Below are 19,541 nucleotides of genomic sequence, written 5' to 3'. Positions count from 1 at the left end.
CAGTTTGATTAGCAATTAGCAGTTTCAGATTGAAGTGGTAAAAAAATAAAAATTACTGGCACTTTGTTAAGGAGAAAAAATAGTTCTTTTGACTTATAATTCAGCAGTAATGTAATTACCATTCAATTAGGTTTTGATCTTTGGCAGCAGAAATGCTGTACAAAGTAATAAATAAAGAAAGGAAATCTCTCTTAAGAAATACTGTGCAATTGTCATTAAGCTTTTGTGGATTTTAGGGACTTATCTTTCACTAAATTATAGACAGCACTACATTTCTGACAACTATAATATCCTCTGAAGGGAAAACTCATCAGTGAGACAAAATGACAGCTCATTGACTAAAAATTAATCCTTTAACTGTTTTGTCTTACACATGTAAAATGCCCCATGTTGACTTTCTGACTATTAAATTGGGCTATTTTATGATATGGTGTAATTGGTATAAATTACCCGCTAGGTGATATGGACCCTGTTGTTTAAATGGAGCTACTTTTACAATGGAAGGAATGTCTTGCAGAGCAGTACTGTACTTAGGCACTTCTCTGGGTATAATCTTAATTAGCTAACACATTTGCTCACATGGATTATCACCTACATCTTGTCATTATCTATAAGAAATAAGCTCAGTGGGATGGGCATGATACAATATATTAAACATAATGGCAACAGTGTGAAATGCTTGCTTTTTACATAGAATTCAAAGAATGTGAAAATGAATTTTGCTGAAATGGAATAAATTGTATTTGGTTCAGCAAAACTAATACTTAATATCTGTGTCTCAAATACTTAATTACTAGCCCCCTTTCCTCAGTTTATTGGTGTTAACAGTTTTCACACATTGGAGTTCCTTAATAAATGTATTTTGCTGTAGTACCTGGATGACATTAAGAGTTACCTTTTTAGAATGCTCCTTTATTCTTGTGAGTAAAACCTGATTAAAGCAAATCTAGTGCCAAGTTCTTAAGTATCTTAAGCGTATTTAAATTTGTATCCCTTACTTAATGCGTCTGGAGATGTGTTTCCAGGTGAAGAAAAAAACTAGCAAATGAGAGGAGCTCTTTATCTAATACTGATTGTAAAGATGGATTTGGCTGCCAGTTTTTTTGTTTTTTGATTATTCCGATTGTTGAGGTGAGCCTAGGCTTTAATATTGTTTATACTCTATATAGGTACTATAAAAAGCATTTGTACATTGCTGTAAATGTTTTAGTAAAAACATAGCTGGTTTAAAAGTCTGTTTAATGTGGAGGGAGTGAATTAGTCATACTTGTATTTGAAAAATATGATGAATCTTAATGTCTAAAGAACAATTGAGTGTGATTTTTAAAAATTACATTTAGAATATGTAAACACTTCTAAATAAGAACTGCAGTAGTCACCTTAGATACTTTGCTTTATAGTGGCAGTAGGTTGTTTGGAAGTGAACATCATTTTATGATGGGAAAACAAAAGCCTTAGTCTTTCGTTCTTCCTACAAATAGGTTTCTATATACAGAAACTCTTTCTTGCCTCCATTGGTATTATCTCTGCTCTCATTATTAGATGAACTGTTGCGAAATGGCCTGACTTTCATGTCAATTTCTTCTTTTTTTTTTGGGATGAACAGCTAGTGATATCTTTGTTTCTCTTAAATCTGCTGGAACGAAGCTTAATGAAGTGCATTGAGACTGCTCCACTTTGTAATGGAACATTCAAAATAAAAACGTGGAAAATGGTCCAAAATAAATAAGGCTAGTGAGGCTTTTCAAGTACAGCAGAACTGCCATTGTTTTCCTCCAGCTGGTTTATTTTTCTTAAATTACAAATCCTACATTGTGAGGTATATGCGAAGAGTAGCGTCAGGAGAACTCCTATTGAAGGGGGGAGCTAAGCAAGTCTTCTATATCCCCCTAACAGAAGAGCATAACTAATTTGTGGACCAAATTCAATATATTTACATTTACCCATTTAGTCATGCAATGGTGAAGAAGTGATGCAGTAGTATTTAGACATGTTGTCCAGTGTGATGGCTGGACACAATAGTGAGATCCAGCACTGACCCTTCAGAGGTGTCCTGAGCTGTGATGGAAATGAGTCTGGAGAGATGACATCAGGATTGGGACAAGACAAGAGAACCTTGTTCTTGTTCTCAGCTGAGAACTTGTTTTAATCATTAACATACTTCAGGTTGGTACAGTATCTTGATGTGGCTTCATCGGTTAACACTGAGATTTTCTCAGCAGTACTCGTACACTCACCAGCCAAAGGCTTGACAAGTACAAGAAGGACATTCATGATCTCCCCTGGCCTGAATCCAAACCCTAGATCCCAGTCCCGGTGAAGATGAGTAGAAACAGTAGAACACACAGCTCAGCCCCACCAGCCATTACACTCATTACAACCTCAGCTGTGGGCAGGTCCTTTAAAAGAATGGAATGGGATTGAGTGACAATACAGTATTGCTATCAGTCATTTCACCCAGCGCTAACGATTGACAACCCACCGAGGCTCAGCTGGTGTGATCCAGGTCAGTACCTGGATGGAAGACCTCCTGGGAAAGCTAGGAGTGCTCACCCTGTGGTCTGTGTGGGTCCTAATGCCCTAGTATGGTCATGGGGAAGCTATGCCTTACCAAAGATGATGTCCTTCAAGTGAGATGTAAGAGAGGTCCTGACTCTCCGTGGTCATTAAAAATCCCAGAGCATTTCTTGGAAAGAGTAGGGGTGTCATGTTGTCATGGCCACATTTCCCATGGCCTTTACCAATCATGGCCTCCTTATAATCCCCATCAATGAACTGGCTTCATCACTCTTCTCTCCTCCCCACTGGTAGATGAAGTGTGGTGAGAGTTGTGGTGCACTTAGGAGTTAGACATTTGAGGTAGAAGGGAGTTCTGTAAACTCCTGCACCTGTAAAGCACTTTGAGTGGAGTTTCCAGACATCTGCTGTATAACTGTAGTGATGATGATTATTATTAAAATCCTTGCGAAACATACATTTCACAATTTCCTGTTCAATCAGTATTTTAGCTGCTCGGCAGAGGATAAACACATCATTCTGAGAAGGGTCCTTAAGTTTTGGCCTGTGAGAATAGTTGAGACACTTGTAAAAATGGGAGCTATTATGGTTAATTCAGTTTATTGTATGGAATTATCAAGTAGGTTTAAAATCAGTTTAACACCTTACCACTCCCTAATATTGTTTTAATAATTATATCTGGCTTTATAATTCAACAGAATGTAGTAACTGGAAATCTTCTGTGAAGATTCTGTGAAGTAAATATTAAAAGCTTTATGATTTGCAGAATTTGTAAATAAAATCTAGTGTGGCATGCAAGAGCAAGCTCTAAAATTCACTTTTCTTTTACCTGTGACCGGGTTTCCAGTTGTGCTTTAGAAACCAGAATAAGAGTGTATAGGAGAGTTTAGAATAGAATATATATATATAAGAGAAATTTAACACGAGAAAAGAATCTAATGTTTTTAGTAAAAAGATAAATAGCCCCAGGACAGTTGTTTGTCTTGCAGACAAATCTCTTCAGGTAAGAGGGAATAACTTTTTTGGCTGCAGGATGTTTTGTGAAATGGAAAAAGGCTGAGTTGAGACAAGATGAGCTAAGGTGAAAGGAACATTGATCAGGTGTGCCTGGCGTAGCAGTTCATTAACTGTGTGTTAATTATCTGTGATCTTACGCAGAAATGCTGTGGTGGTGGCACCCTTTAAGTTGCTTCATTAAATCATTAATTTTCCTGGAGTTAAGTGAGGCTGACATAATGAAACCATCTCAGTCTCAGCAGAATTTGCTTTTCATTGAGTGTCAGGGCCCAAAGGGACTTAATCTCAGACAATCACAGCTGACGTCTGATGTTTTTAAATTGATTTGTTAATTTGAGTTATCAATATTTTTCCGTTAACTCTTCAGGGTATGGAGGAAGGCGCTTTGTGAGCTGGTTCTAAAATATATTAGTAAGAGCTGTGCCCAGCACACACACTGAATAATATACATTCTATGTAAACCTATAATGTATTTCAGCACATTCTATGTTAACAGGTTAAGAATTAATAAAAGACGTTCCATACGATTCTGAAGATACATCCTAATTTTGATTATCAAAAGCAGGGAGCTTTAAATTATCCTTTTCCCTCACAGCACTCATGTTGTGAGAGCTCTGTACTTTAAATAACAGGTTTAAAGCTACTACTGTGTAAGTAATGCTACACTCAAGTGTGGATTCAGTATTAGTAAATGAACACAGTGTCACCATTCCCAAACACTGACTCGGTGTATCATTCTCTTTGCTTGTGTTCTTAGACACTGCAGATCTGAATTTTTATCACTAAAACACGTGATGTGCATCACAACAAAGAATACTTGACCTATAGAGAAGGTTATGTAGTGTATATAATAATCGGTAGGTATTAATTTGTGTGTTTATATCAAACAGGTAGAGAGTATAGCATCATTACGCAATGACTGATGGATCATTTCCTTAAAATTGTCTATGGTATTTTCCAAATCTTCCATTCAGGGCTGACTGTATAATGTCCCTGAATTAATTTGGATTTCCATGAGATCCCAGAAATGTACCTGTCTTGCCATGTTTTTTTTTTATATGTGGTATATAAAAAACTTTGTTTCCCCACAGGAAAAGCAGTGTTTACTATGACAAGACAGCACTTCCATGACTGAATTGGCTCAAAAGCCTGTTTTTACATCTGCTGCTTCACATTAATCTTTTTTTTTCTCTGTGTATCTCTAGCCGTATGAACATTGGCTATACCAAGCTGTTGAGATCCATCCAGGGAGTCATTCACAGGGAAGGATTTGACGGAGCCTGTCTCCAGGTATGGAGAGCCAGCCCTCAGCCTTTTCTGTAATCAAGTAACTAATGTTGTTTTCATAACACCCTGGGGAGGGCTTGAACCATGAGGGTTTAGAATAATCAACAGTGAACAAGCTGTTTCTAAGCACAGCCGAAGTAAACAAGCAGTGCAAAGACATAGTGCAGGCAATATGTTAATTCTCATTAACTTGTTCTCGGAGTCTGTCACTGTTGTCTCTGGGAACACTGCAGATCTTAGTTAAATATCTTCTGTTGAAGAGGGATAAAATGGATTTAAAGAGGTAGAGATGTACTAGGTTTATATTGCCTAATGATGAGGTATATACTGTATGTGACTGTAATTAACATCTAACAGAGTGAAACTTCAACATTTAAAACTGAGTAAGCAGCTTAGTAGCTACCAATTAGAAAACACGTGCATGATAGGAAGAAAGAAACGTGAAACTACATCAGTACACCCCTATGAAGTTTGTGTGACATGTTATTTTATTATGTTATTCCAAAATTCACAGCTGTACACCTGGCAAACTCTTTAAGCTGTCATTATCAGCTTATAAGGAACTGATGTTGTTCTTTTGACAATTAATATTTTATCATGTCTTATATAGCCTGAAAGACATGTGCCTTTCCCAGAGTTTGAAAAAGAATTGTGTTGACACAAAAACTTTTTAATAAGATTTCTTCTTATCTTGTTTTTTGCTTTTGAAAATGTTAAACTAATGAAAACTGACTCACCAAAAAGTTTTTTTTCCCCTTAACTCTCAGTTCTGACTTGTGTTTTACTCTTTTATCATTTCAAATCTTCCTGGGTCTACAGTAGTTTGACATGATGATTTAACATAAGAGATGAGGGACAGCTCTATAAAGCTGATAGCTATCATCTGAACAATATTTTTTTCCTACATTTTACCATCAGCCTGAATATTATTTGACACTTTTATTTTGCAATGGTGACTAATAATAGTAGCTCTTTTTCGTCCAAAAAATTATCTTTCTCCCCAAGTTTAATATCTTATACCCCTGTTCTTAATGAGAAAATAATTTATTTTTTTCTTACATAAAATGTTTTTGTATCCTTCATGGATAATACATCACTTGGGCACAGATTACCTCATTTTCATGTATAAAAATGTATAAGTACATGGTTCATCACACAGTACCGGTAAATTAACAATTGGAGGTTAAAGTGATATAGAAGGCAAAAAGTTATTTGACCTAGGAATCACACTATAGAAATCACAATGCTGCTATTAAGCAAAGTTTATACGTTCAGTGTAACCTATGATAAGATTATATCAGGACTTCAGTGCTTTTTCTAAAATCAAAACACAAACCATTACATTTTGTGTCAGATACTTATGACTGCCCCATCAAGTAAACCTACTAATAAGTACAAAGCTAAGATTTCTGATAGACAAGTTGATTTGAAGTTCTTCACCAAGTCCTTAGATTTATCTTACCAATGCTAGTATCAGTATTATAAATCTTATTTTTGGTATTTGACACAATATCAATGCAAATCTTGCAATATATATTATGTGCATCTTAATACATATTATGCCGTACACATTATTTGTACAGGCTTCTGCAGAAGTCGATTTCTGGCTTTTTTATGAGAAGGTTTTGGAGCTTTTTGGGGTTAGCTGTGTCCAACCCCAGGTCCTTATTGCTGAGCTCCCAGCCTTTGGTGAGGCTTCGGTACAGATCCGGGCAGACTTGTCATCCCTGCCGTGAGGATGCCCCTCTGGAGAAGTAAATTGGTCCCTGACAGGCACCTCTCCCCCTTCCTTGTGGTAGCCATGGCAACAGGCATGTCATAACAGTTCCCACAGTATCGTGCGCCCAGAAACTCCTCCAGCACGATGACAGCTCCTCTGAAAGCAGGAAATCTTACAGAAAGCAGAAAGCGAATGCAGTGAAGTGACACCCACACCCTGGGAACCTTTTCAGCCAACACAGTGATTGCTGGAACGGAGCACAACAATACGGTTTATTTTTCTTAGATGCTTGTGTTCGATTTTGAATTTGTGCTTCAGCTTTCCAAATCCAAAATGAATTGCCCTCCAAGTGCATTGAGATAGCAAAATCAATACATATCTTTTTGCCTTCTAGTCAAGCAATTTGAATTTGTAATCAATTTGAAATTAGTATGAATAAGTACAACTTGTTTTGTTTTTCAGTAATGCCATGTTTACACAACCATATTAGAACGAAACATACATTGTGTTCAATCCAATGATATCAAGTGACTAAGTGTAGGGACTTTTAACATCAGGGGATAAATGTTTATATCTGATGTTATTTCTCTTGGATGCAATTACTGCATTGATGGCTGTGACCCACCAAACTGCGTATTTGAGCTGATTTGGTAAACATTTGTTCAGTCTCATTGAGTTCTTGCCTGTTCTTGTGATTTCTTACTTCCTTTTTTTCTTCAGCATGTAAAATGCATGCTCAATTGGATTTAAATCTGGAGATTGAGTTAGCCAAAAGATTTTACACTTTATTTCCCTGATGAACTCCTTGGCTGTATGGTTTGAGTCATTGTCATGCTGCATGAAGGAAGCACTGGCCAATAAGTATGACAGCATTTTCTTCAGATAAAATGGTACAGATAAAATGTACCTTCAGAACTTATTCTGCTGCTGCCAACATTCTCACGTAATCGATAAAGATCAGTGAGCAAGTTTGAGAGGCAGTCTTTTAATCTCTGAAGAATATGAAATAAAACCTATTATATTATACTTATTCATATTAACATCCATGATGACAAAACTAAATTGCTTGACTACAGTATAAAGCAAAAATAGCTTTGGAGAGCACTCTCCAGTTTTGGTTAAAATAAATAGTTGTCAGAGGTACCCTAAAGGATTTAGCTTGTGTTTTAGCTGAAGGTCAGCCTGACAAAAAGTTAAGCTGTCAAAGATTCTGTATGGACAGGAACATATGTTACTGTGAACCTATCACCACCTTAATAGCTTCTTCTGCAGTAGTAGTTTTCAGGGAGAGCTTTTCATTTTCTTTTCCTCAATCACTTTCCTCCATCAGAGCTGAGATTGTGAATAAGGTGCCAATGATGCCACTTAGAACAGTCTTTAACAGGTGCAGCCAATTTAAGTGGCTTCCAGAATCCTGATGGTTCAATTTACAGAACATTGAATGTCCTCAATTCAATACAGTGATTCACTCTCAATTCTGTAGTGGACCAAGTTTATTCTCAAACTCTAGTTTAATAAATTGCTTTGAAAAGTCTTTATTTTAAAGCCTGATTAAATATGAACATAATAATCTTCTTAACCTTTATATTATCTGAATGTCCTGGGATGAGATGTTTGCTGTTTGTATAGTGGGGATTCTGCATCTTATATCAGAACATAATATATACAGACAGACATTATAACTGGAGGAAAGGCTGTTGGCTCCAATAGACTGAATGTATTGCGCTTTTAATGCCTCTTAGTATTTGTTTGCTTATTTAATTTTCAAATTATATAAAGCAAAGACATTTTATTTTAATCAAAGTCTTCTTTTTCTGTTTTCAGTGAACAATAATCAGAATGAACTAGATGTTCAACAGCATGGAAACTTATTCTAGGCTAAATGACATACTGGCCAGTGTTCTGTTACAAATTCTAACCTTATTTTTAAAGCATTGATATGTACTTCAGTTAAGTGATATTGGAATTTCTATGTAGCAAGTTTAAGCGCGAACTGGAAGTGTGGAAGTGGAAGTATCGATCTCCTTCATAGGAAGAATTGACTGTAATACCACAAGAAACTTTTGGCCTGAAGTAGTTGGAGGCTTAGCAGAGCGATCTTGTCTTGGCACTTCATCACTTGTTTTGTCGTCTTTTGCAAGAGTGTAGCTCTTAATAAGGCTGTTCAGCCGCCTAGCCTTGTTGATGTGCCAAATATGCAACCTGCTTTTGTAAGTCATCAGACATTGTGAAAGCAAGTCTAGACAGCTTTTCAAAATCTTATTGTCACCCTGTCCAGTGGCTCCTTCATTTAACAATTGTTTAATAAAAAATGTAACTGTGGTATTCTGCAACTATATGAATGAGCACTGTCATTATGTTTTTGTAATACTTTGCAAGTGTATGAACTCTAAAATGTTCCCCAAACGACATTTTGAATCAACATGCCTAGTATTAGAAATGTTCACTCAAGATGTATTTATTCTATGGTTTTGTTTCAGAAAGTATACTGATGCACAAAACACAAGACATTCAAGTCAAATGGATTTAATAAAATATGTTAAATGTAACTATCAAATAAAAATACAAGAAATGTGAGCCAAAAATCCAAACCAAAGATTAAATTAGAGTACGTTTTATGCATGAAACATGACACACTGTCAAAATTAAAATGTACACAGATAGTATTGGGTATGACCTCCGGAAGCATTAACCCAATCCTGGCAGTGCTGACTCACAGACCTGATCAGCCTCTGAATAGACTGCTGTGGGATGCTCTACTATTTGTCCTATACAGCATTAACAAGCTGGCAAAGGTTGGCTGGTTGCAGTTGTCTCCGGTTGATGGCAGTGATGAGCTTGTCCCAAAGCTATTGTATTGGAGTCAGGGCAGTAGAAGAAGATGGCCACAGTGAGATCTCAACATTATTTTCTCTGAGTTGTGCCAGTATAATCCTAGCATTTTTGTGATTGTTCTCCTGGAGCAGGATCCAGGCCTGTCCTTGCCTTGTTTCTCTTAGATGTTGCTAAACCACAATATTTTATTCTCCAGGCAGTTACTCTCACTGACAGGCTGTATTCAGATGATCTTCATAATCCTGATGGGGCATAGCCCAATCTTTTTCTATTCTTCCTTAATTAAAATCATATCTTACTGAAATAGTTCAATCACAATACAGAGTCACTTTACTTGGTCTCTCTTTTATGTTTTGCCGAAGTTTTCTGCATTATGTATGAGACCAATGCTGCAAATCAGTTGTATTTTCATTGTGCATCAGTATATGAATAAAAAAGAATCACCAGTAGATATATAATAAAAGATATAAGATAATTTAGCGTATTTCTTTGTTGGTCTGTAAGGTATTTTCTCATGATCAGCAAGCATTTTTTGGAAGAAAAACCTTTATGCATTCATCTTTTTTTTCTTTTTAATAGAACAAGCCAAGAAGCATTCTAAGGATAGGAATCCATTCACTTGGCTCAGCCCTTTGGGGTGATGACATCTGTTATAAGGAGAGCCCACACTATGCCCATAGTCTTACGACATTCCTGTATAGCCTTCGTGCCCTCCTCAGAGGATCGCTCTCTGTTTGCATGGTGACAGTGCCTTCACACCTCATCCAGGTGAGCTATTCAATTAGTACTGTTTTCATTATCTTGGAAAGGCTAAATGGAATAGAATTGTAAAAACAACCATGGGGAAACAACTATAGGCTATGAAAAACTATGAGGTTTGGGGAGCAATTAATTAGCAGTTGAATATTTTGTTAATTGTTAAATGCTCTTTATCTGAATTAAATATATGTAAACATCTATTAGATGTAAAATGTATGCATCATAAAACTTTACAAATGTACCGTCCATAATGAAGAAAAGGCCAAAGGGACATTGATGGGAAAGTTTCATAGAACAAGAATACTGGATTAAACTCTGGAATGGAAAAACCTCAAAAATTGAATACATTCTGGTAGCCTGAAAGCTACTGAGGGAGCGATTTCTGCTAATGATATTTGGCATGTAACTTAATGAGGCGCAATTAATTCATGATATTGACCATCATGAGCTGATTATTTATTATTTTATTAATTTATTGTTAAATTAAATTAAATTGGGCTGCCTGACGTACACCCAATTGAGCTTGCCTGAAAATAAGTGTTTTGACTAAGCGTCTTATTGTAGCCATTTTCAGATTTTACTTCAAGCAAGGCTGTTAATGACCGCTTATTAAAGGATTGAAATGAAAGTCCTTCTTAGTTTATCTTTGCTTAGCCTTGCAGATTATGCTGAATTATGTGACCTTTAGGGACAAATACAGTTGTTGCCGTATATGAAAGGAGACGCTGTTTAAAGTATACTGGATTTAATATGTGCATAAACTCTCAAATTCTGATTTTATTTTAATCCATATCAGAGGAACAGATGCAGCCCTTCAGACTCCATGTTGGTTATCTTTTTAGTGTGACCTCATTTTGAGTCAGCCAGCCAGGAGCCCGTGAGGCCTAAGAAAACGCGAGCGTTGTCCACAGTCAAAACGGTTTACATTTTTAATAAGCGGTGCGGCCATCACTTCCTTCCCATTGTGCCTCCAAAGACTCCTCTTCCATGCAGCAAGCCGCTCTCCCTGCCAAACTGCAGAATATGTTCCAGTAAATCCATTAAAAAAAATGGTTAAACTTCAAGCCGCAGCAGTTCAAGAGAAGACTGCCGAGTGAACTGTCATTAAGAGTTGCTGAGCTGAGCTGTGGAGGGCTTTTCCGGCGGCCTGTGTTACACTTTTCCCAGGGCCCCTGCTGTGCAGTTGTTCCACTCGCCAAGAAGCCTGTTAAAGAGTCCCCCAGAGCCTCTGTAAAGCCCTCCATGTTAATAGTTAATTGGAGAGGATGGCAAAATGAGAGGACAACCGGGCATGTGGGCTCAGAGGACGGACCTGTACATTTAATGACAGCAGCTGTTCACATTGTTAAACAACTCTTGTTTTTTTTTTTTTTGAGGGGGGGAGGATTTATGCAGATCAAAAGAAGCAATAACTGAAAGGGGAGTTGGGAAACATTCATAATATTATGTAGCACTTCTGAGAACGGTTCTCTTGTTTGGTGTTTAATTATCATTGCATGCAATCTGATTTTTTTTATCCCACCTTTTTAGCCCTTTTAACTATCTTAGATCTTTTAATCCTTTTTAAGAGAATTATGTTGTCTGTTTTTCATGACACAGATTCAAATGGGAATTCTTCTCTTGCAAGAAAGGAGTTTATTATGAACTCCTAACCATTATTAACCAGTACAGCAGGAGCAAGCACAACTTCATAATTCACATAGCTTCACAAACAGAGCATCTTTAAAAAAATAACATCATTGGGCTTCTGTTAGCAGCCATTGTGAATATATGCCTTTGGGAAATTATTTGTCTAATGAAAAGACGGTAAGAATAAAGCTTATGTAAGTATTTCTCTTGAGGGCTAATGAGTTTCCATTCAATGTGTTATTTTCGTTATTCCATTTGATATGTTTAAATATTAAATTGCTTGCAATATTAATGTACTGGTGCTCAGACAATCCACTAAAAAGGACTGTATGTGAAAAGGTATTTTAAAGAATATATTTTTAATTTGTTTCATGCACTTGTGAGCACTGTTGACAATTGATCATTAACTCTCCCTAATTACTCTGCACTCCACAGAAAATAAATCAAGTGAATTCAGATCTGCTTTTAAGTCCTGGCAATTTAGTTTGTTTGGAGTCAGACTGAGGCCACTTAATGATAGACCAAGGAAATGCCACTAAATGTAAGCTGTGGGGTTTTCTGTGCATGTTATCCTTTTGGAGAGAGCGGTCTATTTTCAGTTTACAATTGAGGATGGCATAGCTGACTGTCCATAAGCTGAATATTTAATCTGGTTTAACTGAGTTGTTCAATACAGCATTATGTGCTACCTATTTCAATGGTGCTGATTCAGCATGCATATTAATTGCCCTTTTCTCCTGTTTAATCACTTGCTGACTTTCTTTTTTGTTTATTCTGAATGTTATTCAGGTATCAATGGTGATTTCTCTGGGTGTTTCACATTTCATGGACCAATACATCTGATTATTATTATTATTATTATTATTATTATTATTATTATTATTATTATTATTATTATTATTATTATTATTATTATTATTATTATAATAACTCCTCGGTACATCAAAGATGCCCAGCAGCTTCAATCACCATTCTATGCTCTTTTTTTATTTCTCTAAGTGTGAGCTGCCCCCATACTGCAGGCCTTCTCTCTCTATTTTCCTCGTCTGAGGCCCCCATTCTGGTGCGGGGTCAGTGAGAGCTCTCCTCACAGTGTGGAGGTAGAGTCATCTGTTAAGGCATATGGAAGCTTTGGCTACTGGAGGAGGCAGTCTGTGGACAGCCCAGAGTCCAAACATAGGCACAACTGTTCTATAAGCAGAAGGCAGGGATCCCCTGTATTCACCCCATTCTGAGAAAATTATGACGTTGTTAAAAACAGATGCCTGTTTATGTCTTAGCACTTCAATTCTTGCTCATACGATAAACCCCTTTAATTAGCAAAACCTGAATTTTAATATCCTCGTGGAGATGAACGGCATATGAAATGGCAATCATTTTTAAATTGTTTCTTAGATATTCAATTAGCTATTGTCTGTAAACGAAAAAGCAACAGAGCCTGGGATAAAAAAAAATGTAGATTGAGAAATCTCAAAACCCGTGCATTAAGTGTTTACCAGACTTTCTATGTATTTTCATCAGAAACAATATTCCTTTTTCAAATTCAGTCGTAAATCAAAGCTTAATTGAAAAATAGATGCAGTTTTGTGTGCTAATTTGATAACAAAAAATAAATGAATAAATTAGCTTTTTAACTCTTTCCCCGTTGAAGACAATGAAGAATTAAAAGCACTGTACCATAAATGTACTGCCTTCTATTAATTTTTAATTAGTCCGACAAACCGCACTGTGTGTTGAAAGCTTCCACAGAGATGTTAGTGCCACAATTGACCTTAAAGTTTAATAATAACTCACTCATGAAGCAAGTGCCTCTTCAGCATAGTTGAGCCCACTGCAAAGAAGTCCTGCGAGATTTAAAAACCACAAACCAAATGGCAGTCGAGGGTTCCTGGGATGGAGCCTTCTGGAAAGCTTGGAGCTGGAGTAGCTTTGCGGCCAGGTTTTAGATGAGAACAGTGGGGGAAAAGAGCTGATCCATCCTGCTCTGGGAGATGCTGGTTACCGGCCAAAAACCTAGTAACAGAAGTCTGCTTACTTTCTAAAGCAGAAGGCACCGCCAATTTAAACAGTTCTGAGAACGCTACGAGCAAAAACGGAATCATTTTAATCCTTTGAGATTTTCTTAATATGCTACAGCATATATAGGTTTATCCCAGGTTGATGTTTTTAATATAAACAGTGCTTTAGTGTCTTCTGTATTCCCTGAGATGTTTAATTCATACTTTATATGAAAGATGTCATTTTCTTTGATCTTTAGCTAATTGATCTGAAATATAGACTGCAGGATAAGTTAAACTGATCTGGTTTTACTTCGTTTCACTTTTCTTTTGAATTATTCAGTCGTTTTTAAAAGCAAGACTCTTTATCACCAAATATGTTTAATCTCTTCGTGTTTTAAGGTTGTTTTCCTCCTTTGAACCTTGATCACACTCGATGCTCTACTCAACCTGTGCCATGTGCTAAGCGGTGCTGGGGCAGGAATAAATAAAGGCAAAATTCAGAATTTGGTGTACATAGACAAAGATGCCTGAGGTGTTCTTTAATAAAAAACAGAGCTTGACTGAAGGCATATTCATGTATAAAAGTAGGACAAAAACATTTCACTATGAAAATTGTATAAGGGTGCTGCAACAAACATAGAAAGAGACATGTGAAATATTTAAAACCCAGCTGATAAATAATGCAGGAAAGTTAGTCATGTGTTAAAAGTAAAGCAGGTGAGAGCCTAGCCAGCAGAGGGAGTACTCTTCTGTCTTCCACTTTGATCCCATCACTTTCCCACCTGCCTCTCTTCTTTCCCAGCCAGTCTTCCATCTGGACCTGGGTCTGCCTGTCTGCTCCTCCTGACAGCCTGTAATTTTCACTGTACTACAGGATTAGGCTAAGTAGATTTAAATCTCTAGCAGCATCAACAGTGGAATGCTCATGTTGAAATGTAGTTTATCTTACTATTTTGAATCTGATCTTGTATCTTTATGTAGTTCTTCCCCCAGATTCACAAATCTAACACACATTTGCTGGCTTGTGTATTAACAGTGTGTGCCTTACATACATTTACCAGCACACTCATGAGTTGGTGTTATTTTTCAAAAGAGGAGTAAGACAATGTGTAAGTTTTACAGGCCTGAGTACTGGTGAATGTTTCATCTGAACACCTAACAAAGATGATGAATAGATGCAGAACCGCATAATAACAAATAATATTCTTGTTTACTACAGAAAAAAAGATTTATTATGTGCTATGAAGACACAGAGGCCATCTGAAGCCAGCTTTGTAAATATTTGTTTCTGGGCCACCCTTGCCAAATACGCAGGTTCTGCTTGACTGTGATGCTCTTGATCAGGCTGCAGCCACAAGTTACGGAACAGCGGTTGATGGATGTGCATGTATTGGACCTGTTCATTAAGTGAACTAATCTTCACTGTGCACAAGATTAGATCCTCTTTTATGACTGACAAAATGTGCAGTTCCTTATGTCTGAACCAAGGAGAGGGTGAACCATAGGAAAGCCTCACTGATTCTAGTACCAACTTGATTTTATTTGTTCAAATTATGTGACCAGAAAATTAATTACTCAGTGTTGTGCCAAATGCACACTTAGAAACATGTATATAATTTTTGCACCTTGTTGTTTTTGGCTGTGGTATCACAAAGTTGTTTTACTGTGGGTGTTCTTTTTTTCCCCACTTCACGCCTAATGCTCAGATAATGGTGACCTCATTTAATTTTATTGCTGACAGCCCAGAGATGCGATTTTAGGAGTATTTTAATTACTGGTGTTCTACTTAAGCATGCATTTTCCCTTCCATGTTTTACAGAACAAAGCAATTATGAGTCGTGTAACGAAGCTGTGCGACACGGTGATCAGTCTTGAATCATTCAGAGGCTCCAAGAGGGAAACCAACCCACTGTACAAGGAATATCACGGTAAGTTTGCGACTCTCCTCAAACACAAAGCGGTTGCCTGCTCTGGATTTTGGGTACTCCTCTGCTGACCTCTAATTGGTTTGTCTTCCAGGGAAAAAAAAAGTTGTGCTGTAATTGATTTAGTTTCAGGATCTGCATTTTTTTAAATGCTTCCCCTCCACCACCTTTTTTTCTGCTTTCCCCTCCCTCTCCGGCCATTCAGCAGTGGATTGGGCTGTTCCTGTACAAAAAGTGCATTAGGGCTAAGAAGGAAACATGGCAACTCCTCGCATGTTGTCAAGACAGATTAGCGAGACATGACTCAATCAGACGTGCATCTTAGCAGACGGGCTTTGGGGAATTCAGATGCCGAGGACGCCTAGTGTTCATCTGGCCCGTGGGCTAAAAATGTCAGGAAATCAATATTGTAATGATATTGAACTGCACAACTCAATATTGTTTAAATTTAACAGTGATAAAGGTATTAAACTAGAAAGTTATTCAGAGGATGGGAATGAAGTAAAAAGTCTGTTTACTGCTATAGACCCTACTCATGCCACATTACTTTTTGTTGCAGATTATAAAGGTCATTTAAAGCACGATGGATATTTTTAGCCCTTGATTTAAAAAAAAAAACATTTATATTCTCTTGAAATGAAGGGTGTGTAACATAAATTTAAATATTTTTCCATATTTTAAAATCCAATTACATTTTGTTCATACTCCACAACTTATATTATTTCATATTTAACCATTTTTAGAGTGACCTTGAAACTTCTCATGTGTTCTTAAAAATGTAAATACAATCCTAATTATAAATTCATAAATATGCAATAGGTAATAAAAAAATAATGTATTGATTTTTGTAGCTTTGTGTCTCTTTCCCTCACCACTCCCCTTGCAGTTATTATAAATTCCTATCCATCTACGTGCATTACACTGGAGGGTTTTGACTTGCAGTATTAAGTTTTTTACCAAAATACACGTATCTATTTTCTTTTTTTATTTGTTTACACGCTCTCTAGTTTATCATGCATCAAAATCAAAATGAAATCAAAATATCCTTAGTGTTTAATACATATGATTTGAGGTTCTTATGCAGTAAAGTTTTCTTTTTTCTCTACCATAGTACTTAGTCTGTATTAAACATGCCAACTTCCTTGTCAGAAAAAATCAGCTTGGATTAAATCTCATGGTGCACAGAGCTGGCAGGATACTTTAGTAGCAGACAACAGTCATATCCAGGTCTCCTCTTCAAATACACATCTGCTTTGGGTTTTTTCCCCTTTTCTTTTTCACAGACCACTAGGTTGCTTTTTAAAAGCTTTTTGATATTTAAGACAGAGTGGTAGATTTCTAGCTTGTCCTTATAGCACTGTGATCACTGCCTCAGTTATACTTTCTACCCGGCGATCTGTGTTTTGGTAGCTGCCCACTGGTGCAGTTAATAAAATAAAGATCACTCAGCAATGCTGTGGGCAGCATGCAAGGTGATAGCCATATTTGCTTACAGTAAATACAAGAGAAAATAACACACAAACATGCAGCGGTTGTGACAAGTAAAGAGATCCCTTTTTATATCTCCACTCCTGTACCCAAACGCAATTAGTTTTCCTTCTACAAGAATTGTTGTTTATCTTGTTCTGCTTCATTACTTGAACATAATCACAACATTTGCTTCATTGCTTCAAGTGTTGAACTCTGGCTCACAAAGGGTTGGGGGGGGGGGGCTGAGGGACTTAAAATTTAGAGAGTCCTCAAAAGTCAAGTTTACTCATTGGGCACTACAGTCTTACTGATTTGTCCTTAATTTCCCATTGCCTCCACAAGGTCTGCTGCATGTGAAGCAGATACCTCATCTCAATTGCCTGAGGTGTGAAGTTCCTGACACAAAGGACCTTGCTTTTAAATTAAAGAGAAAGCAATTCACTATTGAGGTAGGCTGACTTTATGTGCTACGCAGTATTTTCATTTGTTTTATCAGATTTTTGTTGGCTGGGTGTATAAATGTCAGTTTGCACTTTATACTGAGAATTGTAAATTTAAAATCTCTCTTGCCTCGTTTCAGACATAATTCCATAGTGGTGCACAGCAACTTTGTCTTCCCATTACATTCGGTGATTAAATTTCCCTCATTTGAAGGAAATGCCATTTCAAAATTGTTGGATTTAGTAGTAGGTCGTCTCACCCAGCCAGTGATTTACTTTAATTTTAAAAATAAAATAAAATTTAAACTAAATGGCTATAGTGGCTACCCTAATAAATTTGAATTTCTCTTCAGTTCATCACTTTGTATTTGCCAGAGAGATTGTTTGCTCTTCTGTACAATTAAACGTTTAGAAAAGATGGAATATCGGTGAACGTAGATTTTATTTTTTTTTAATTTAAAAATAAAAAATAAAAGTTTTTGAAATGTATTTAATATATCTGCAATATATCTACTAATAGTGCATAAATGAATGTGATATGAAAAGTATATTTTTGTAACTGAATTTTTAACCTGCTTTGCTGGTAAATTAAGTTTATTGAATGCTAGCACTATATACATATGCTTTTATCAAAGATGCATCTACTAAGGAGAAACCCCTCTACAGCAGTCTCTTCACTGCACAGCATACTAGTGCAATGGTATTTTTGTCATCATAGGATACTATTGTATTTTTTTCCACATAGGTAAGCCTTCTTTTATTATAGCATTAAGGTCTTAAAATAGTGGTTAAGCTTATGTGGGTGGCCATTCATAATTCAAAAAGAGATGTCTTTTGTGTATCTTTTGGAATGGCTGCTTTTACTGGACCTTTTTTTATTTTGCCGACAAGCAAGTGAATGCCACACAGTTACCCAATTAAACGCTATGTTTTAACAAGCCAAGCGGAAAAAAATGAATGACTAGAAAGGAGGATCCTTGGTGATGTGATAGTTATCTGTTCCTACAGTCTATGCAAAGTTTTTAATGAAACACATAAAACAAGTGGGCAGCACTGACAAATCATTTTACTTTATCTCTTTTCGAGTGGAAAGAATTTATGCAGGCCACTTGTCTTCACTGTTTGAAAAAAGAATACCCACCCGCAAAATTAGCATACTTTTTACTCTTTCATCTGCTGCTGGTCAATTGGGTTGGCACTGCTTTGGTGTTTGGGACTTCACCCTCAAGTGACCACTCTGCCCTTGCTTTGACCCTCTGGCCTCTTTATCTGACCACTTGATTAAGCAACTTAAGTGTCTTCTCCTCCTTTGCGCTTCCCTGCTACTTGAGTCTTGCAGGCACCACCCTCCCCACACACACACAACTCCAGAGCAATAAATCAACAAGAGCCCTATCAAGTGACAAATTAAGGTGCCCTCCTTCCAATTAATGGTCATTATTGGTCCTCATTATCTTATCACATTGAGTGAGGTTAATAGTTAATCAGGAAGCCAATTGTTCCATCAGGTCATCCTCTAAGGGAGAATGGAAAGTCTTTCGATTTGAATTCTCACCTCTTAATAGCTACTTAACAGTAGATTTATAAGGTCCATAAAAATCAAGGTGGTTATTGGCTACTGCCTTTAATTGCTCTTTGCAAAGCCCCATTGAAGTTGAAAGCCATTCAGCTGTTCATTTAAGACTGCATTATATGGCAGGAGCACAATGTGAATTTCTGTGTTGTTTTACCTGTTTGATGGTCATTTTGTGAGAGGATAAAAGGAGAGAAGAATACTCTTTGTATTTGGAGTTTTGCAAAGCTGCTAGGTAACCCATTCTTGTATTTAATACACAGCACACAGCAACCAATACAATACTTCATGTAAAATATATAGTCCATGTAATCTTTTCTTTTCCTTTTGTTTTTTTCCATGTGTTTCCTGGTCATTTGTTTATAAGGT

At 36.7% G+C, this 19,541-nt stretch overlaps 1 protein-coding gene across 6 annotated transcripts in view; it reads left to right on the top strand.

Annotated features, from left to right (window-relative positions):
* elp4 (elongator acetyltransferase complex subunit 4) overlaps positions 1-19,541 on the top strand; it is a 135,704-nt gene that overhangs the window by 16,054 nt on the left and 100,109 nt on the right. For 5 of the 6 annotated variants that reach the window (XR_015928140.1, XR_015928141.1, XM_088611430.1 and 2 more), the window contains exons 6-9: positions 4,740-4,824; positions 9,956-10,144; positions 15,584-15,692; positions 17,502-17,608. Coding sequence is in view for 4 of the 6 variants with exons in the window: in XM_088611430.1 (XP_088467556.1) it covers positions 4,740-4,824; positions 9,956-10,144; positions 15,584-15,692; positions 17,502-17,608 (490 nt within the window). In the remaining 2 variants the exon portion in view is untranslated. The remainder of the gene's footprint in view (positions 1-4,739; positions 4,825-9,955; positions 10,145-15,583; positions 15,693-17,501; positions 17,609-19,541) is intronic. The other variant, XM_088611431.1, reaches the window with a different exon arrangement.

This window comes from Lepisosteus platostomus, chromosome 18 (assembly GCF_059453375.1).
Source record: "Lepisosteus platostomus isolate fLepPlt1 chromosome 18, fLepPlt1.hap1, whole genome shotgun sequence".
In the NCBI taxonomy this organism is placed as follows: Eukaryota; Metazoa; Chordata; class Actinopteri; order Semionotiformes; family Lepisosteidae; genus Lepisosteus; species Lepisosteus platostomus.
Note: the sequence above shows the minus strand (reverse complement) of the source record. Positions and strands in the feature narration are given on the sequence as shown.